This window comes from Elephas maximus, chromosome 4 (genome assembly GCF_024166365.1).
Source record: "Elephas maximus indicus isolate mEleMax1 chromosome 4, mEleMax1 primary haplotype, whole genome shotgun sequence".
Taxonomy (NCBI): Eukaryota; Metazoa; Chordata; class Mammalia; order Proboscidea; family Elephantidae; genus Elephas; species Elephas maximus.
Window position 1 is genome coordinate 105,810,392 of NC_064822.1, and position 17,105 is coordinate 105,827,496.

Consider the following 17,105-nt stretch of genomic DNA (forward strand, 5'->3'; position numbering starts at 1 on the left):
TGTTACAAATAAAGCTGTCATGAACATTCATGTACAAGTCATTACATACACATATGCTTTCGTTTCTCTTGAATGAAAGACCTAGGTTTGGAATGGCTGGGTTATATGGTAGGAAAATGTTTAATCTTTTAAACTACCAAACTGTTTTCAAAAGTGATTATACTACTTCATGTTTCCACAAGCAGGATATGAGGCTTAGAATTGCTACACACCTTCATCAACACTTGATGTGGTCAGTCTTCTTAATTTTAGCCATTCCAAAACGTATGTAGTACTATCTTCTTATGGTTTTAATTTGCACTTCTGTACCACTGCACCACGAGGGCTCCAAGACTAATGATTTTGAGCATCTTTCATTGGGCTTACTCGCAATTGGTTTGTCTTCTTTGGTGCTTTAAATACTTTGCCCATATTTTTCTAATTGAGTCATCTGTTTTATTATTCAGTTTTGTGTATATTTGTGTATTTTGGATACAACTCCTTTATCAGGTAGGTGGTTTGCAAACATTGTCTTCCATTCTGTGACTTGTCTTTTCCTTCTATTTGTTAATAGTGTCTTTCAAAGAACAGAAGTTCTACATCCCAAGGTCATATACAAAGATTAAATCATATATATGTATATGATGTGAGAGACATCTGTCACCTTATATACAAAGATTAAATCAAAACATATTACAGACCTAGATGTAAAATCTGAAAGTATGAAACTTCTAGGAGAAAATGTTTATGACCTTGGGTTAGGCAAAGTTAGCTTGTATACTACACCAAAAACACGATCCCTCCCCCGCAAAAAAAAAAAAAAAAATTGATAAATTGGGCGTAGAACTTCTGTTTTTTGAAAGACAAGATATAGAAATAAAAGAAAAATATTTGAAGCACCAAAGAAGACAATTGCAAGTAAGCCCAAGGAAAGATACTTAAAATCATTGGTCACAGAGCCCTGGTATAGAGTACAAATTAAAACCACAATGAGATACTACTAGTTGCCTTTTGGAGCTCTGGTGGCACAGTGGTTAAGAGCCTGGAGGCTAATTAAAAGGTTGACAGTTTGAATCCACCAGCTCCTTGGAAACCCTATAGAGCGGTTCTACTCTGTCTTATAGGGTCTCTCTGAGTCGGAATCAACTCGACGGCAACGGGTTTTTTTTTTTTTAACATGCCTTTTGGAATGACTAAAATTAAGATGACTGACCACATCAAGTGTTAATAAAGGTGTGGACCAATTCTAAGTTTCATATGCTCTCATGGGAACATAAAATAGCATAACCACTTTCAAAACCAGCTTAGATTAAACATTTACCTACTGTTTTGGATTCAATTGTGTCCCCCAAAAATGTGTGTCAACTTGGCTAGGCTGTGATTCCCAGTATTGTGTGGTTGTCCTCCATTTTGTGATCTGATGCAATTATCCTATGTGTTGTAGATCCTAGCCTCTATGATGTTAATAAGGGAGGACACAATCTACAGATTAGGTTGTATCTTAAGTCAATCTCTTTTGAGACATAGAAGAACGAAATGAGCAAAGAGCAGAGGGCTCTCATACCACCAGCAAAGAAGACCCAGGAGTGGAGTGTGTTCTTTGGACTCGGGTTCCCTGTGCTGAGAAGCTCCTACACTAGGGGAATATCAATGGCAACGACCTTTCCCCAGAGCCAACAGAGACAGTAAGCCTTCCCCTGGAGCTGATGACCTGAATTTGGACTTTTAGCCTCCTATACTGTAAGAGAATAAATTTCTGTTTGTTAAAGCCATCCGTTTATTGTATTTCTGTTATAGCAGCACTACATAACTAAGATACCAACCATGTGACCTGGCCTTTCCGAACCTAGGTATTTTATTCAAGAGAAATGAAAGCAAATGCCCATATAATGGCTTGTACATGAATGTTCATAGCAGCTTTATTTGTAATAACAACAAAAAAAAATCCAAAAATAACCCAAATGCCCATGCCATGCAAAAATATTCAGCAGTAAAAAGGAATGAGCTATTCATAACACAAGAATGTAGATAAGTCTCATAATAACAATGCTTAATGAAAGAAGCAGAGGAAGAAAGTAGATACTGTATGAGGCCACTTACATAACATTCTAAAAATGCAAACTAATTTGTGGTGACAGAAAGCAGATTGGTGCTTGGCTGGGGTTTGGAGGGAGAGGAAGGATGTGTGGGATTATAACAGGGCATGAAGAAACTTTTGTGGGTTATGGATAAGTTCATTATTTTGAGAAGATTTCACTAGTTTATATACATATATCAAAACTTAACTTGTGTACTTTTAAAATGTGCAGTTTATAGTATATCAGTTATACATCAATAAAGCTGTTAAAAACAGTTATTGTTGCTAGTTGTGGGGAGGTGGAATGGCGTAAGTCTGTGTAGAGAGTGAGAAAGTACCAATATTTAAACTTCTTAAACGTAGGAAAGAACTTCACCTTAATCAATTTATGCTAACCTTACTGGTTTTCCTGCATTCTGACTGTCTGAGAGAAGAGAATGCTGTACAGCTTCAACTATTTGGGGTCTATTTGAATGCTGGAGCCCTGGTGGCACAGAGGTTAAGAGCTCAACTGCTGACCACAGCAGTTCAAATTCACCAGCCACTCCTCTGGAAACCCTATGGGGCTGTTCTACTCTATTTTATAGGGACACTGTGAGTTGGAATTGACTCAATGGCAACAGGTTTTTTTTTTTTTTTTTTTTGGTGTTATTTGAACATTGTATTAGTTAACCACTTTGTTTAGTTTTCTTGGATTCGTAATGGCCGGAAAACCCCACTCCAATGAAGTATTCAGGAGAAATAAAAAGAGCTAAAATTCAAAGTACTCCATGTTCTTTCTCTTAAATAGTTATTTGATAAAAGCTCAGTAGGAAATGAATAAAAACTGTTGGCTAAAATTAGGTATTGATATTAGCTATGGATTTTAATTTTTTTTTCTATTGCAATTGTATCAGTACCACATATGATTTATTTCCAGAGTCAGGTGAAATTGTCTTTTGAAGTAACCTCAAACACAGCCAAGTAACATGAAAATAAGGCAAATTCTAATAAAAATGTAGCTAGTCATGGAAAAAAATTTTGCATACTGTAAACTTCTAATTCACTACCTACCTTTTTGGCTCGAAGGAGCTGTGCTTGGTCAATTCTAGAGATGACATGCTGCGTTGAGAATGGGATCTCAAGCGTAGGGACTACTGGGGCATCCAGGACATTTTTGGACTCTCTTGAAAGGACAGTGGAATCCTCAACTTCTTTTTCTGAATCAGATTCACTGTCTACCTCACTTAGCACTCTGACAAACATTTTGAACAGTTGGGTGATTTCCTTTTATCTCTTCTTTTTCACGGAATATAGGCAAATGCTAATAAACGTATCCACTAGGAAGCTAGAAGAGGTCTTTCCTGCTCCCAGATATTGTGGTTTACCTTTCTACTAACTGGTTGTTATCCATGGTATTCTCGTCCTGGTGATGTCATAACAGATTCATTGTGACATGATCATTGACTCAAACATTTAAAGAGTGCTTACTATATGCAGAGAACTAGGCATTCTTTGTGCTGTGATGGTAGAAGGGTGAAGGGGGGAGGGAGGGTAGGGAAGAATAGGCAACAGGAATGCTAAAAGATATAGAAGATAATAACCCCGCTTCAACAAGTTTTAAATCTAGGTGATAGAATTCAAGACCCAGTGTAGCAAACATAACTCCTGGTTCTTCTCTCTTCCTGGGATTTTGCCTAAGTATTCTTAAGCCTGTAGTGAAATAATTGTGTTACAATTTCTTCAGCTGCCCTTTAACTTCCAAGGCTTGCAGTAACTTGGAAGATACTGTTTGAAGATCACACTCTTTGCATTGCCTAGTTACTTGTTTTTTTTCAAGGAACCTGATTGAAGAAGGCTTTGAATTTCCATAGTTGGCTCAAGAAATTGAAGTGAACACTAGAGGCTGCATTTGAACAGAAGGAGGAAGAGTACTTTGGGCAGCTCCTTTGCGGGAGGAGGTGAAAGGATTAAGTAGACTGCAGCAATTAAAAGACAGGGTGGTTTTGTTGGCTATGCAGTATTATTTTTTTTTATTTAAGAAATATTTTAAAAATACATAATATAATAGCCATGTGCCCACCACCTAGAATGAACAAATATTATTTTGTCATATTTGCTTCAGATATTTTTAAATAAGACAACATATTAGAGATAGAGCTGAAGTCCCCTTTGTTCTCCAAAGACTCCTTCCTTCCCCTCTGTCCCTTTCCAGAGGCAACGACAATCATGAATTTAATATACTTACATCTAGCCCATATTTATATAGTTTTACTACATGTGTATATATTCATAAACACTGTGGTGTATTTTATAGGTTTTAAATTTTATACAAATTGTGGATGTAAAGCTTAATATCTCTACAAGAATTTCCTATGTTGACTCCGTGTAAATTGAAGTTAAACAATTTACGTGTTTTGATTCTTCAGAGAAAGGGAGGCAGGGAACCATCAAGCAGATGTTTTTAAAAAATATCAATATAAATGAGAGAGCAAATTAAATATTTTCCCTTCTCCTTGTCTAAGTTGCTCCCTCTTCTGTGTTCCCAAAGCACTTCATGAAATTTCTGTGGTGGTACTTATCTCATTGACATGTAACTATTTCTTAATGGTCTTTACCCACCAGTTCTTGAACTTTTCAAGTCTAGATGCCATGCTTTTTATTTTTCTAATGTTTGCCATGTTCTAACTCACTTCTTCTTCAGAAACTATCTAAAATTTGGGGATCCTGTAGTCTCAGACTCCTTTCCTTATGGAAACTTATCAAAGCTTTGGAATATTTTCTTTGATTGTTAGATGCCCCTCTCAGTCAAAAAATATTATCCCTCCTTTCCTATATGCCACAATTAAGTCTAGTCACTCCAGGAAGTTCATAATGGGTTCTGAAAGGCCTATGATCAAGGAGAATTATTTTTATAAGTGTGAAGTTTCTTTAAGATATCCATCATGATCCAACATTTCTTGACTATTTAAATACTTTGTGGATAATATATTAAATTGTAAAATTCTTAAGTAACTTATTTCTCTTGATTTCCTTATATTGCTTACCCCAGCAGGAATTCACAAAGCAGCCTAAATGCTTGACAACTAAACTAATTTAGCATTATTGCTCCCTTTCTCTTTTTTATGTTTTTCATGCAGCATGGAATTCATCAGCAACTGGAAATTAAGGCTTTTTAAAGTAAACTTTTAAATTCCTCTCTTTCCCTTTCAGTTGGAGAAATGTTTGTTGAGACACTACTATGTGGCTACCATTATCCTAAACTGTAAAGAATACCTGATACGGTTCCTGTGAAGAAACTGAAAACAAACAAAAAAAATTAATATAGAATCTCATAATCGAGTGCTAACAAGGGCCATGAAGAAGAGATCTGTGGGGAACGGAGTCTTTAAGAAAACCTACGGAAAGAGAAGGATGATTGACAAATGAAAGCACTCCAGATAGGGAAGACACCTTGAGCCATGGCTTTGGAGGTGAGTGGAAATGAGTTTGTACCTCAGAGCAAAAATGATGTGGATTTAATGGAGATGAAGTAGTGGGAGTTTACTGAGGGATCAGATTAGGGAGGGTCTGGAATACATATGTCAGCAATCTGACAGTAGAATGAATTTGGTATCTAAGTGAGAACAAGTGAGATTAGTTTAATTAAGGTAAAGGGAGATTACATGGGATCAGAATGAGAAGGTTTTGAGTGAAAATAACAGCGGTTTGTTGAAAATGAAACCTTTAGGAAGACTTTTGAATGAATAGAAGGGGAAAAAAAAAATCTTTGGAAAGGATCAAGATGAACGTCCGAACTAGGATCTAGCAGTGGGAATGGAGAAAGGGATAAATCCTACTAGGTATTGCTGAAGATAATAAGGCATTTGAATCATCTAACAGAAAATTATAAAGACAGTTTTAAAAATTAATTTTGTTTTTATTGTATTTCATTTGAATCGGTGGCAGACCATCAATGTAGAAGCCGTAGAGGCTAGATATTATTAGTAGCGTATTTTTTTTTATTTATTGAGTGAAGATGTGGGTACCTGATTTAAGTGAATGTGGGGCAAAGTTTAAAAGGTGTCGTCTAAGGGAAACTCGCCTTCCTAGAGGGCGCCTTCAACTGTAAAATGGGGATAATAACGTTACATAGGATTGTTTTACGATTAATTCAGGTAAAATGCTTAGAACAGTGCCGGGCACATAGCAAGCATTCAATATGCAGTGGCTGCTATTAATACATTTGCTTCTACTACTGCTATTTTTTTTTCTTTAATTTTTAACCGCGAGCCACCACCTTTTTGGAAATGTTTGGGCGTTTGTTCGGTACACTTCGCACAAGCTTGGCCATTTAGCAGAGCTAGATTTCGAACTATGAAAACCGCGGAATTACTAGGGCTCGGTGATAGGCGTCTGGCAAGGGATAAAATGCGTCAATGCGAGTTTCACACACCCTGATTTTCACACAGAATGGTGCCTTCCTCTGACTGCTTCCCCCCAGGACAGATAATAGTACATTCCATACTGCTGGTGGAAAAGACAGTGCAAAGGTTGAGCGCTCGAAGGGTTGTTTTTTTTTTTTTTCTCTTCTCCCGGAAGCAATTGTTCTCTGGGACCGGAAACAGTTGCCGTTTTAAGGGAGGTGGGACGGGGCGGGTCAGGCCGCAGCGGCTGACGGCAGGGGAGGAGCTGGGTCCATTGCCGGGTGGAGGGGCAAGGCGAGTGTCCTTATCCTAGCGATTGGGTTCAGGCCTGTGAGCCAGTTGGAGTCGCGGCGGCGGGAACGATTGGGCCGAGTGGAGGAAGTCATGTTACTCTTCGTGGAGGTGAGTGGACTTGGTAATTTCGTTCTGCCCTGAGGAAAGCAGGAGTGTGGAGGCGCCGGCCGGTCCCACCGCCATGTGACTTTCCAGGCCGTACACGCCGCGGCACCGGCAGATAGGCTGACACAGCACCTGGGCCGTGCGGGCCTGCAGCTCCACCCTGCGTACTTACAGCACTTTAGGAAGCTGTGGGAATTGAGGGCCGTAGTGGGGAAGAATTGAGGGTGGAGAATTGAGGGCTTGTCTGGTGTGGCGTGACAAACAGGAGAGGGAAAGTGTCCCATATGGACCTCCAAAAGGAGTCAGACAGGCGGAGGAGGAGGCGGGGGCGGAGTCTGCCGGGGAGAGGGTAATCAGGTGGGCGCGTTCCGGGGTGCGGGGGAAGCACGGCCTCGCGGAGCCCTCTGGGAGGGTGGCGAGCAACATGTGGGGCCGCGGAGGTAGGAAGGTGAAATGCAGAGCAAGTATTTGGAAAAGAAAATGGAAAGCTTCTTTTTAGCTACTTCCACCAGATTTTGTTCGGTTTCTGGAACGTTCTATGAGTGGAAAGCGAGTTACTGTTATTGAGGGAGAAGCCAGTAGGGTTTGGAAGCCTTGAAAGGCACCGCTTTGACCTTTTGTAAAAGTTACTCAGGCAGCGTCTGCGTGATGAAGGGTTGGTTTTATGAACCGATAAAAGCCCTTTACAGGAAAATTCCAAGAATGAGAGAAACTTGGGCCGGGGAAAACCGTCTTTACTGTTATTTAAACAGTAGAAATACTTTCATTAACTGGAACGTCTGCTGTTGGCCCGTTTTAGTTTTAAAGATAGTTGGTATCTGCCTCCCACAAATAGGAGTTTAATTTTTCTAATTTCTGCGGTTCTCTTGTGTGCAGTGAGCATCAGCTGACTGCCTGGCTAATGCTTTGAGTAGATTCCAGATCATATTGTTCTTGCATTGTGAAAACGTCAGACCAGCAAAGCTGCATGCAGCTTCGCAACTTGGCACTTGTTAACTGTGCCCATAAAAATAATCTTTTCAATGATGGAAGGCATTTGCAGGTTGTACAATTGATTGAGTGAGCCGGGGCCACCCTATGGCAGTTTCTTGTGTGGGGGGAGTAGGGGGACTTAACTCTAACATTCTGTCATAAGTAAATAAGTTTTTTTTTTTTTTTTTAACCTAACTCTGTAGTTGACAACTTTGAGATATTTAGGTTTAAAAAAGACAGCGTGTGTCTAACTTTCATAATAAACGTCCATTGGAACATTCCAAGCAAATCATGAAAAAATTTTAAATTACGGAACCCACTCAGTTTACCTTTTTTTTTTTTTTTTTTAAATCCTCTTTGTTGTTTTCCTTCGGCAGAATAAGAAATCAGATATGAGTTTAAGAGTGCCAGTTTGTTTTAGGAATGTGAGGCGATGCAAATACTGCAGGTTTTTAAGTGCTTATGTATTTTACTGGGCAAGACAAAGATTGTGAAGTTTAATTATATAAACATAAATTCCAGAATAAACATTTGAGTTCCAAAATGATTCCTTTGACTTTGTTAAAATGTGAACTTTAATAATAGCCCCATTTATCGTTTGTTTAAGCCAGGTCCTCTCCTGTCTCTAAAACAACATTGCAGCATTTTACAAAGGAGAAAACTCAGGCTGACAGGTTAAGTACCTTTCCCAAAATTCATACAGCTAACAAAGTGGAACTGGGAGATAGAACCTAGGTCATTCTAATGTCAAATCATGGTTAGATTTTTTTTTTTAGCAGTTTAGACCTATGCAACTCCCCAGTGTAAACAAACTCTGCCACATCTTAACTGTAATACCAACTTAATGTCTCCATTAATTTTCTTTGCAAATCAGTATGTCATTTTTGATGTTAATAACTGAGTTAATTGTGTTTTTTAATTTTCTCTGGTAATGAGTTTTATTGAAAAATCAACAATGTCATTAAATATTTGAAACTGAATAGACACTACTCATTTGACATTTTGTTAACTAATCTCATGATATATAGTAATTATTCTAAGGGAGGAAACCTATGCTCAGAAGTTAGATGTCTAAGGTCACTCAGGTGTAAATAATACGGGGACTAAAGTCTGAAGTCTACATAGAACACAAGTTTCTGGCTCCAACACTTATTTTTACACTTTCCCTTTAGGCAAGCGTTCTTAATCTGAGTCCTTGGGTAGAATTCAGGAAGTCCAAAAATTTGGTTGAGGAGAAAAATTTATTTATTTTCACTAGCCTCTAATTGAGATTTAATTTTCAATGTAGGCAACAGTGTTTGTGAGTCTGTCACCAAGATAAACTACAGATATTTTCATATCATAGTTACTGTAAGTACTTTATATTCATCACTCCTTGCTACTGTATGTAAAAAAACTTACATAGTGCATTATTAAAGAACACATTTATTACTCGATTAGAAATTTTAAAATGGTTTGATAAATATAAATATAAACTAGTTAGACTCCGATTTATAACTAGAATTAGTGGGATAGAGAATAGTAACTGTAACAATAATAATATAATAAAAGTGCTATACATGTGTAGTGCTACTAAGTACCTTTGTATGTATATGTGTATATATCTATACACACACACAAATGCCGTCAAGCCTCACAGTTTCTGTGAGGTAGACAGCATTATTATCCCCATTTTAGAGATAAGGAAATTATGGCACAGAGAATTTAAGAAACTTGCCCAAGATTATACAGTTATTGAATGAATGTTGAAGCTGGAAACAACTCTAAACCACCTAGCTATATCGTTGTCATTGTTAGGTGCCCTTGAATCGGTTCTGACTTATGGTCATTGATGTAGCAGAGTAGAACTGCTCCATGGGGTTTTCTTGGAAGCAGATTGCCAGGTGTGTCTCCTGCAGAGCTACTGGGTGGGTTTGAACCACCAACCTTTCGGTTAGCAGTTTATGCCACAGGACACCTTCACCTAGCTATCCTGCTGTAGAAATTAGAGGAAAACAAGGAATCCTATTTTAAGTTATACTTAGCCGTAACTTTTTTTAACCTGGTCTTACAAACAAAGGACTATATTGACTTCAGTAGTTAATTGGCTTTTTTCCCCCCACCTATCTTGTGACAAAGGTACCTCTGGGAAGAGGTAAAAAAGTTTGGATAATTCACAAAGTTGTCAAACACTTCGCTACTTAGATTTCTTTAAAACGAAATAAGTTTGAAACAGCAGTGTGCCCCCTCCATCTGTCTGCTAATGAGTTTATTTAAGTTTTAGGGGACCAACGGAGACAGCTTGCAGTTTTTTCATGTTGTTGTTGTTAACATTTTGTTCATTTTTCAGACCCGTTTTCCTTTCTGATATTTCCAGGCAATTATGCCTGCCATTGTTGTTTGGCAATGTTTTAATGACTGTTAAATTCAGGTTTCTGTCTGTATTTGAATTTTTCCTTGAAAACAAGTGCCTCTAACCACTTATATAAGTGACAGTGACTTTCATGCACCCTAGGATGCTTTGATAACTTTTACATAATTTTAAAAATAATTTTCCCTGACTTCTCAAGTTTCCTGTTTTTTGGGTGATAGCATTTTAAATTTTAGATTAGCTTTAGACTTTGGTGTAAGAAGTAGGTTATTTGGCTAGATAGTGTTTAATTAATTTTATATTACAGTAATCACAGGTAGTATTGTGCCTTTTGCCCCAAGTACGGTAGAACTCAGGTAGCTTTCCCTGTAGGTTTGAATAATCATTTATTTATAAAGAATTGTTAGATACCATTGACTGAAAAGAATTTTTTTTTAAAACAATGACTTAGAGGAAGAAATGTGTAAACAAATTGTGAAACAGTTGCTAAGAAAAGTTATGAATAAGTGAACAGGTAAGCAATTTTTGAACAATTGGATTTTGGATTTTGGAAGATTCATTGGAGCTGGATGCAGAATTTAAAAACGAATAAAAACATGGACAGATAGTGGATATGTAATGGACTGAAAAATGCAGTAGAGTGTTTTAAAAGTGTGAAATGTGGAATAAAATCCTCAGAAGTGAACATAAAGATTAGAAAGTATCCCATGGTGCTGGAATTACCAGTATGTGAAGAACAACTAGAAATATTGATAGTAAACTATTTTGTATTTTGATCAGTCAGCATTTGTTGGGGCTGTCTGCCAGCTCCGTATTATCTCCTACTTAGCAGGAGTGATATTTAACACTAGATACTAACATTTCAAATCCATAATTTTGGCCTTCTTTGGAGCTTACATAAAGATTTTGGCTGTCTCTTAGAAATGGGGTCAGAGTCAGTGTTACAGGGAAGTAGAGGAAGTTGAGAAGCTTTCATGGATGAAACTATCATTGTGAAATTATTTTTTTTAAAAAAAGATTTCTAACCACCTTTTCTAATATCTTTAAGTGAAAATGAAAAATGACTTTCTGACTCTGATAGTGTTTATAGCATTTTATCTTTCCAGTATTTTGTGCTTTGATTAAGTTTTGTTTTCTTTAACATTTAATGCTTAAGGCAGATTTCAATCTTGAAAACGTTGTGAATATTTTGTATTATGCACTATGATTTTCAGTAAGAGTTTTGGAATCTTGGGTTCAAATGTTAGCTGTGTGAACTGAGGCAAGTGACTTCTGACCCTCCAGTTTGTGTTGTAATTTAAGGATAATTTCTTCTGGCAGAGTTAAGTTGTATTCATGGTTTTTATGTTCTAAGGCTTGACTACATTCTAGGTTAGGGATTGATTGTACTGTGATATAAATCGTCAGGTATGTGTTGTTGTTAGGTGCTGTTTAGTCGGTTCCAACTTACAGCAACTCTATGTGCAACAGAATGAAACGCTGCCTGGTGCTGCGCCATCCTCAGAATTGTTGCTATGTTCTCGCCCATTGTTGTAGCCACCATGTCAGTCCATCTCTTTGAGGGTCATCCTTTTTTGCTGACCTTCTACTTTACCAAGCATGATGTCTTTCTCAGGGACTGACTGGTCGTTCCTGGTAACATGTCCAAAGTACGTGAGACAAAGTCTTACCATCCTCACTTCTAAGGCGCATTCTGGCTGTACTTCTTCTTTTTTTTTTTTTTAAATGATTTTTATTGTGCTTCAAGTGAAAATTTACAAATCAAGTCAGTCTCTCACACAAAAACCCATATACACTTTGCTACACACTCCCAATTACTCTCCCCCTAGTGAGACAGCCTGCTCTCTCCCTCCGCTCTCTCTTTTCGTGTCGTTTTCGCCAGCTTCTAATCGCCTCCACCCTCTCATCTCTCCTCCAGGCAGGAGATGCCAACTTAGTCTCAAGTGTCCACCTGATCCAAGAACTGGCTGTACTTCTGCCAAGACAAATTTATTCGTTCTTTTGGTAGTCCATGGCTTATTCAATATTCTTTGCCAGCACCACAATTCAAAGTTATCAGTTCTTCTTAGGTCTTCAGTATTTCATTATCCAGCTTTTGTACATATATGAGGCTGTTGAGAATACTGTGACTTGGGTCAGGCGCATCTTAGTTCTCAAAGTGACATCTTTGCTTTTGAACACTTTAAAGAGGTCTTTTGCAGCAGATTTGCCCAGTGGAGTATGTTGTTTGATTTCTTGACTGCTGTTTCCATGGGCGTTGATTGTGGATACCAGTAAAATGAAATGCTTGACAACTTCAATCTTTTCTCCACGTATCATGATGTTGCTCATTTTGTTTTCTTTATGTTGAGGTATAATCCATACATAAGGCTAGTCTTTGATCTTCATCAGTAAGTGCTTCAAGTTCGCTTCACTTGCAGCAGGCAAGGTTGTGTCGTCTGCATAACACAGGTTGTTAATTAGTCTTCCCCCAATCCTGATACCAAGTTTTTCTTCATATAGTCCAGCTTCTTGGATTATTTGACTCAGCATACAGGTTGAATAAGTAAGGTGACAGGATACAACCCTGATGCACACCTTTCCTGGCTTTAAACCACACGGTGTCCCTTGTTCTGTTTGAACAACTGCTTCTTGGTCTATGTACAGGCTCCTCATGAGCACAATTAAGTGTTCTGGAATTGCCATTCTTTGCAATGCTATCCATAATTCATTATGATCCACACAGTCAAATGCCTTTGCGTAGTTAATAAAACACAGGTAAATCATCTTTCAGGTATTCTCTGCTTTCAGTCAAGATCTATCGGACATCATTAGTGATACCCGCCATTCCACATCTTCTGAATCCAGCTTGAATTTTTGGCGTTTTTCTATCATGTAGTGCTGTAACTGGTTTCGAATTATCTTTAGCAAAATTTTACTTGCATGTGATATTAATGATACTGTTGGATAATTTCCACATTCTGTTGGATCACCTTTCTTTGGAATGGGAACAAATATGGATCCCTTCTAGTCGGTTTTCCAGGTAACTGGCTTCCAAATTTCTCGGCATAGACAAGTAAGCGCTTCCAGCGTTGCATCTGTTTGTTGAAACATCTTAATTGGTATTCCATCAATTCCTGGAGCCATGTTTTTCGCCAGTGCCTTCAGCGCAGCTTGGACTTCTTCCTTCAGTACCATCGGTTCTTGATCATATGCTACCTCCTGAAATGGCTGAATGTTGACCAATTCATTTTGGTACAGTGACTCTGTATTCTTTCCATCTTTTGATCCTTCCGGCATTGTTCAATATTTTGCCTGTAGAATCCTTCAATGTTACAACTCGAGGCTTGGATTTTTTGTTCAGTTCTTTCAGCTTGGGAAATGCTGAACACGTTTTTCCGTTTTAGTTTTTAACCCCGGGTCTTTGCACATTTCACTCTGATGCTTTGTCTTCTCAAGCAGCCCTTTGGAATCTTCCTGTTCAGCTCTTTTACTTCATCATTTTTTCCATTCGTTTTAGCTACTCTGTATTCAAGAGCAAGCTTTTTCTGACATCCGTTTTGGTCTTTTCTTTCTTTCCTGTCTTTTTAATGACCTTTTGCATCCTTTGTGCATGATATCCTGAATGTCATCCCACAACTTCTCTTCAGTCATTAGTGTTCAGTGCATCAAATCTATTCTTGAGATGGTGTTTAAATTCAGGTGAGATATACTCAAGGTTGTAGTTTGGCTCTCTTGGACTTGTTTTAATTTTCTTCAGCTTCAACTTGAACTTGCATACAAGCAGTTGGTGGTCTGTTCTGCAGTCGGCCCCTGGCCTCATTCTGACTGATGATCCTGAGCTTCTCCATCATCTCTTTCCACAGATGTAGTGAATTCGATTCCTGTGTATTCCATCTGATGAGGTCCACGTGTGTAGTTGCTGTTCATGTTGTTGACAAAAGGTATTTCCAACGAATAATCATTGGCTTTGCAAAATTCTTTGATGTGATCTTCATTGTTGTTTCTGTCACCGCGATCATGTTTTCCAACTACTGATCCTCCTTTGTTTCCAACTTTCGCTTCCAGTCATCACTAATTATCAGTGCATCTTGACTGCATGTATAATCCATTTCATAGTGCAGAACTTGGTAAAATCTTTAATTTCTTAATCTTTGGCCTTAGTGGTTGGTATGTAAATTTGAATAATAGTTGTATTAACTGGTCTTCCTTGTAGGCGTATAGATATTATCCTATACTGACAGCATTGTACTTCAGGATAGACCTTGAAATGTTCTTTTTGACCATGAATGTGATGCCATTCTTCTTCAATTCTTCATTCCCAGCATAAGTAGACCATGTGATTGTTTGATTCAGAATGGCTGGTACCAGTCCATTTCATTTCACTATTGCCTAGGATATCAATCTTTATGCATTCCATTTCATTTTTGACGACTTCCAATTTTCCTGGATTCATACTTTGTATGGTCCATGTTCTGATTATTAATGGACGTTTGCAGCTGTTTCTTCTCATTTTGAGTTGTGCCACATCAGCAAATGAAGGTCTCGAAGGCTTGACTCCATCCGTGTCATTAAGGTCAACTCTAAGGGGAGCACTGGTGGTGCAGTGGTTAAAAGCTTGGCTGCTAACCAGAAGGTTGGCAGTTTGAATCTACTAGCTACTTTTTGGAAACCCTGTGAGGCAGTTCTACTCTGACTTAGAAAGCTGCTGTGATACGGGATCGACTCCATGGTGGTGGGTTTGGTTTTGTTTTTTTCTACTTCAAGGAGGCAGCTCTTACCCAGTCATATTTTGAGTGCCTTCCAGCCTGAGGGGCTCGTCTTCTGGCACAATGTCATACAATCTGCTGCTGTCCTTAAGATTTTCACTGGCCAGTTTTTTCAGAAGTAGGCTGCCACATCATTCTTCCAGTCTGTCTTAGTCTGGAAGCTCTGCTGAAACCTGTGCATCTTGGGTGACCCTGCACTTACAATATTATCTGGTACATAATAAGCACTTATTTAAATGTTAGCTGCTGCTTTCATATATACGCATGAAAGAAATTCTCATCTCAGTTTTCTGGTCATTTGCATTTGAATGTAACAGAGGATTTGCTGACTTGACTACATACCCTAGGAATAAAAAGATGTCCTTTCCTGAAAAGAATTAACTATAAAATTGGTATTTAATACTGATATTTTAATCTTTATTAAGGGGGTTCATGAATCTTACATACTGAACTTTAGGGAGAAAATCTGTAACTTTGCTTGTATTTTCAGAGCAGCCTATGACCTCCAGAAAAGTTAATAGCCACTAGTCTATGGAGACCTGTTTTTGACAGTCCTCAGATGCTGTCTGACTGAGGTAATGGGAATTTTAGACTAGAAGTCTTTTCTCTTTCTCTCTCTCTGGTACTGGTGATAGTTTTATTGAGGAATGAACTTCAGGTTTTTTCCCACAGTGGAGGGAAAGTGAATCCTGAGTTCTGACGATTTAGAGAGTTTGGGGAAAATGACCTACAGCGATCCCAGACCAGCTGCAATTTTTTTTTACCCAGGGGCTTGTTAGAATACAGTTCTCTAACCCTGCCCCTGAATTACTGAATCAGAATCTGCATTTTATTGTGATCCCTAGGTGATTCTTAATGCACATTAAAGTTTGAGAAACATTCATGTAGCATACCTTCATTCAGCAAATTTTACTTGGTCTATGTTTTTTTTATGTGCTAGTCACTGTTTAAAGTACTAGAAAGCAGTAAACCATAGATAAGTTCACTGCCATTGTGGAACTTGAAGGCAAAATAATTTCAGATGAGGTTAAATGCCTGGTGATAGAGGTTGAATTTTTATGCCTAAGCTACCGTGGGAAACCCTGGTGGCGTAGTGGTTAAGTGTTACAGCTGCTAACCAAAGGCTCAGCAGTTCAGATCCGCCAGGCACTCCTTGGAAGCTGTATGGGGCAGTTCTGCTCTGTCCTGTAGGGTCACTGTGAGTTGGAATCGACTTGACAGCACTGGATTTGGTTTTGGTTTGGAAGCTACCGTGAATATTATCTTTTTTTTTTTTTTTTTTAAAACTGCGAATTAACTGTACCTTGGCCCTAGGATAGAAATCATTGCAGATCATTAGCCATTCTCAGCAAAACTGGAGCCAGGGACCATTTGGCTTTGAGAGATTTATAATATTCCTTATTATGTAGTATGTAACTAGTTGTCTTAATGTTTTCTCTAAGGTATCTGTAATACCTAGTGGATAAAAACAAGGACTGTCCTGACTGCCTAGGTTCAGATCCTGGCTCTGTCTTATGTGTGACTTTGGGCAGGTTTCTTTACCTTTTTTTTTTTTAAGGTACTTGTAATTTAGTGGACCGCTCAATGTTGCAGATGTAAACATTGAGTCTGCATGATCTGCCTTGAAGCAAATAGACTTAATCAATTTATACACTTTATTTTTGTTTTTCAGCATTTATAGGGTAAGTGGCATAGGGTTTTTATTTCTGATAGTAGTAAATAGGCAAGTAAAACACAAAGTTATGTATGACCCAAGAGGTGGTTTCACCATATGTATAGTTACTTTTTCCTAACTCTGGTTCTGCTACCTTCAAACTGCAGGTAGGTAACATTTTGCCAAGAAATTGGTATTTTTCTTTATTCCTTTTATTTATGTCTCTTCCCAGATACCGTTCCTTCTTTGTTTCCAACTTTTGCATTCCAATCATCAGTAATTATCAATGCATCCTGATTGCATGTTCAATCAATTTCAGACTGCAGCAGCTGAGAAAAATCTTCTATTTCTTCGTCTTTGGCCTTAGTAATTGCTGCGTAAATTTGAATAATAGTCATATTAACTGGTCTTCCTTGTAGGCGTATGGATATTATCCTATCACTGACAGCGTCCTACTTCAGGATTGATCTTGAAGTGTTCTTTTTGATGACGAATGCGACACCATTCCTCTTCAAGTTGTCATTCCCCACGTAGTAGACTA

General features: G+C 38.2%; 1 protein-coding gene across 3 annotated transcripts in view; it reads left to right on the forward strand.

Moving 5' to 3' along the window:
• Positions 1-6,690: 6,690 nt before the first annotated feature.
• LARP4 (La ribonucleoprotein 4) overlaps positions 6,691-17,105 on the forward strand; it is an 85,247-nt gene continuing 74,832 nt past the window's right edge. For all 3 annotated transcript variants that reach the window (XM_049883101.1, XM_049883103.1, XM_049883102.1), the window contains exon 1: positions 6,691-6,843. In XM_049883101.1, the coding sequence (XP_049739058.1) occupies positions 6,826-6,843 (18 nt within the window). In that variant the 5' untranslated portion in view covers positions 6,691-6,825. The remainder of the gene's footprint in view (positions 6,844-17,105) is intronic.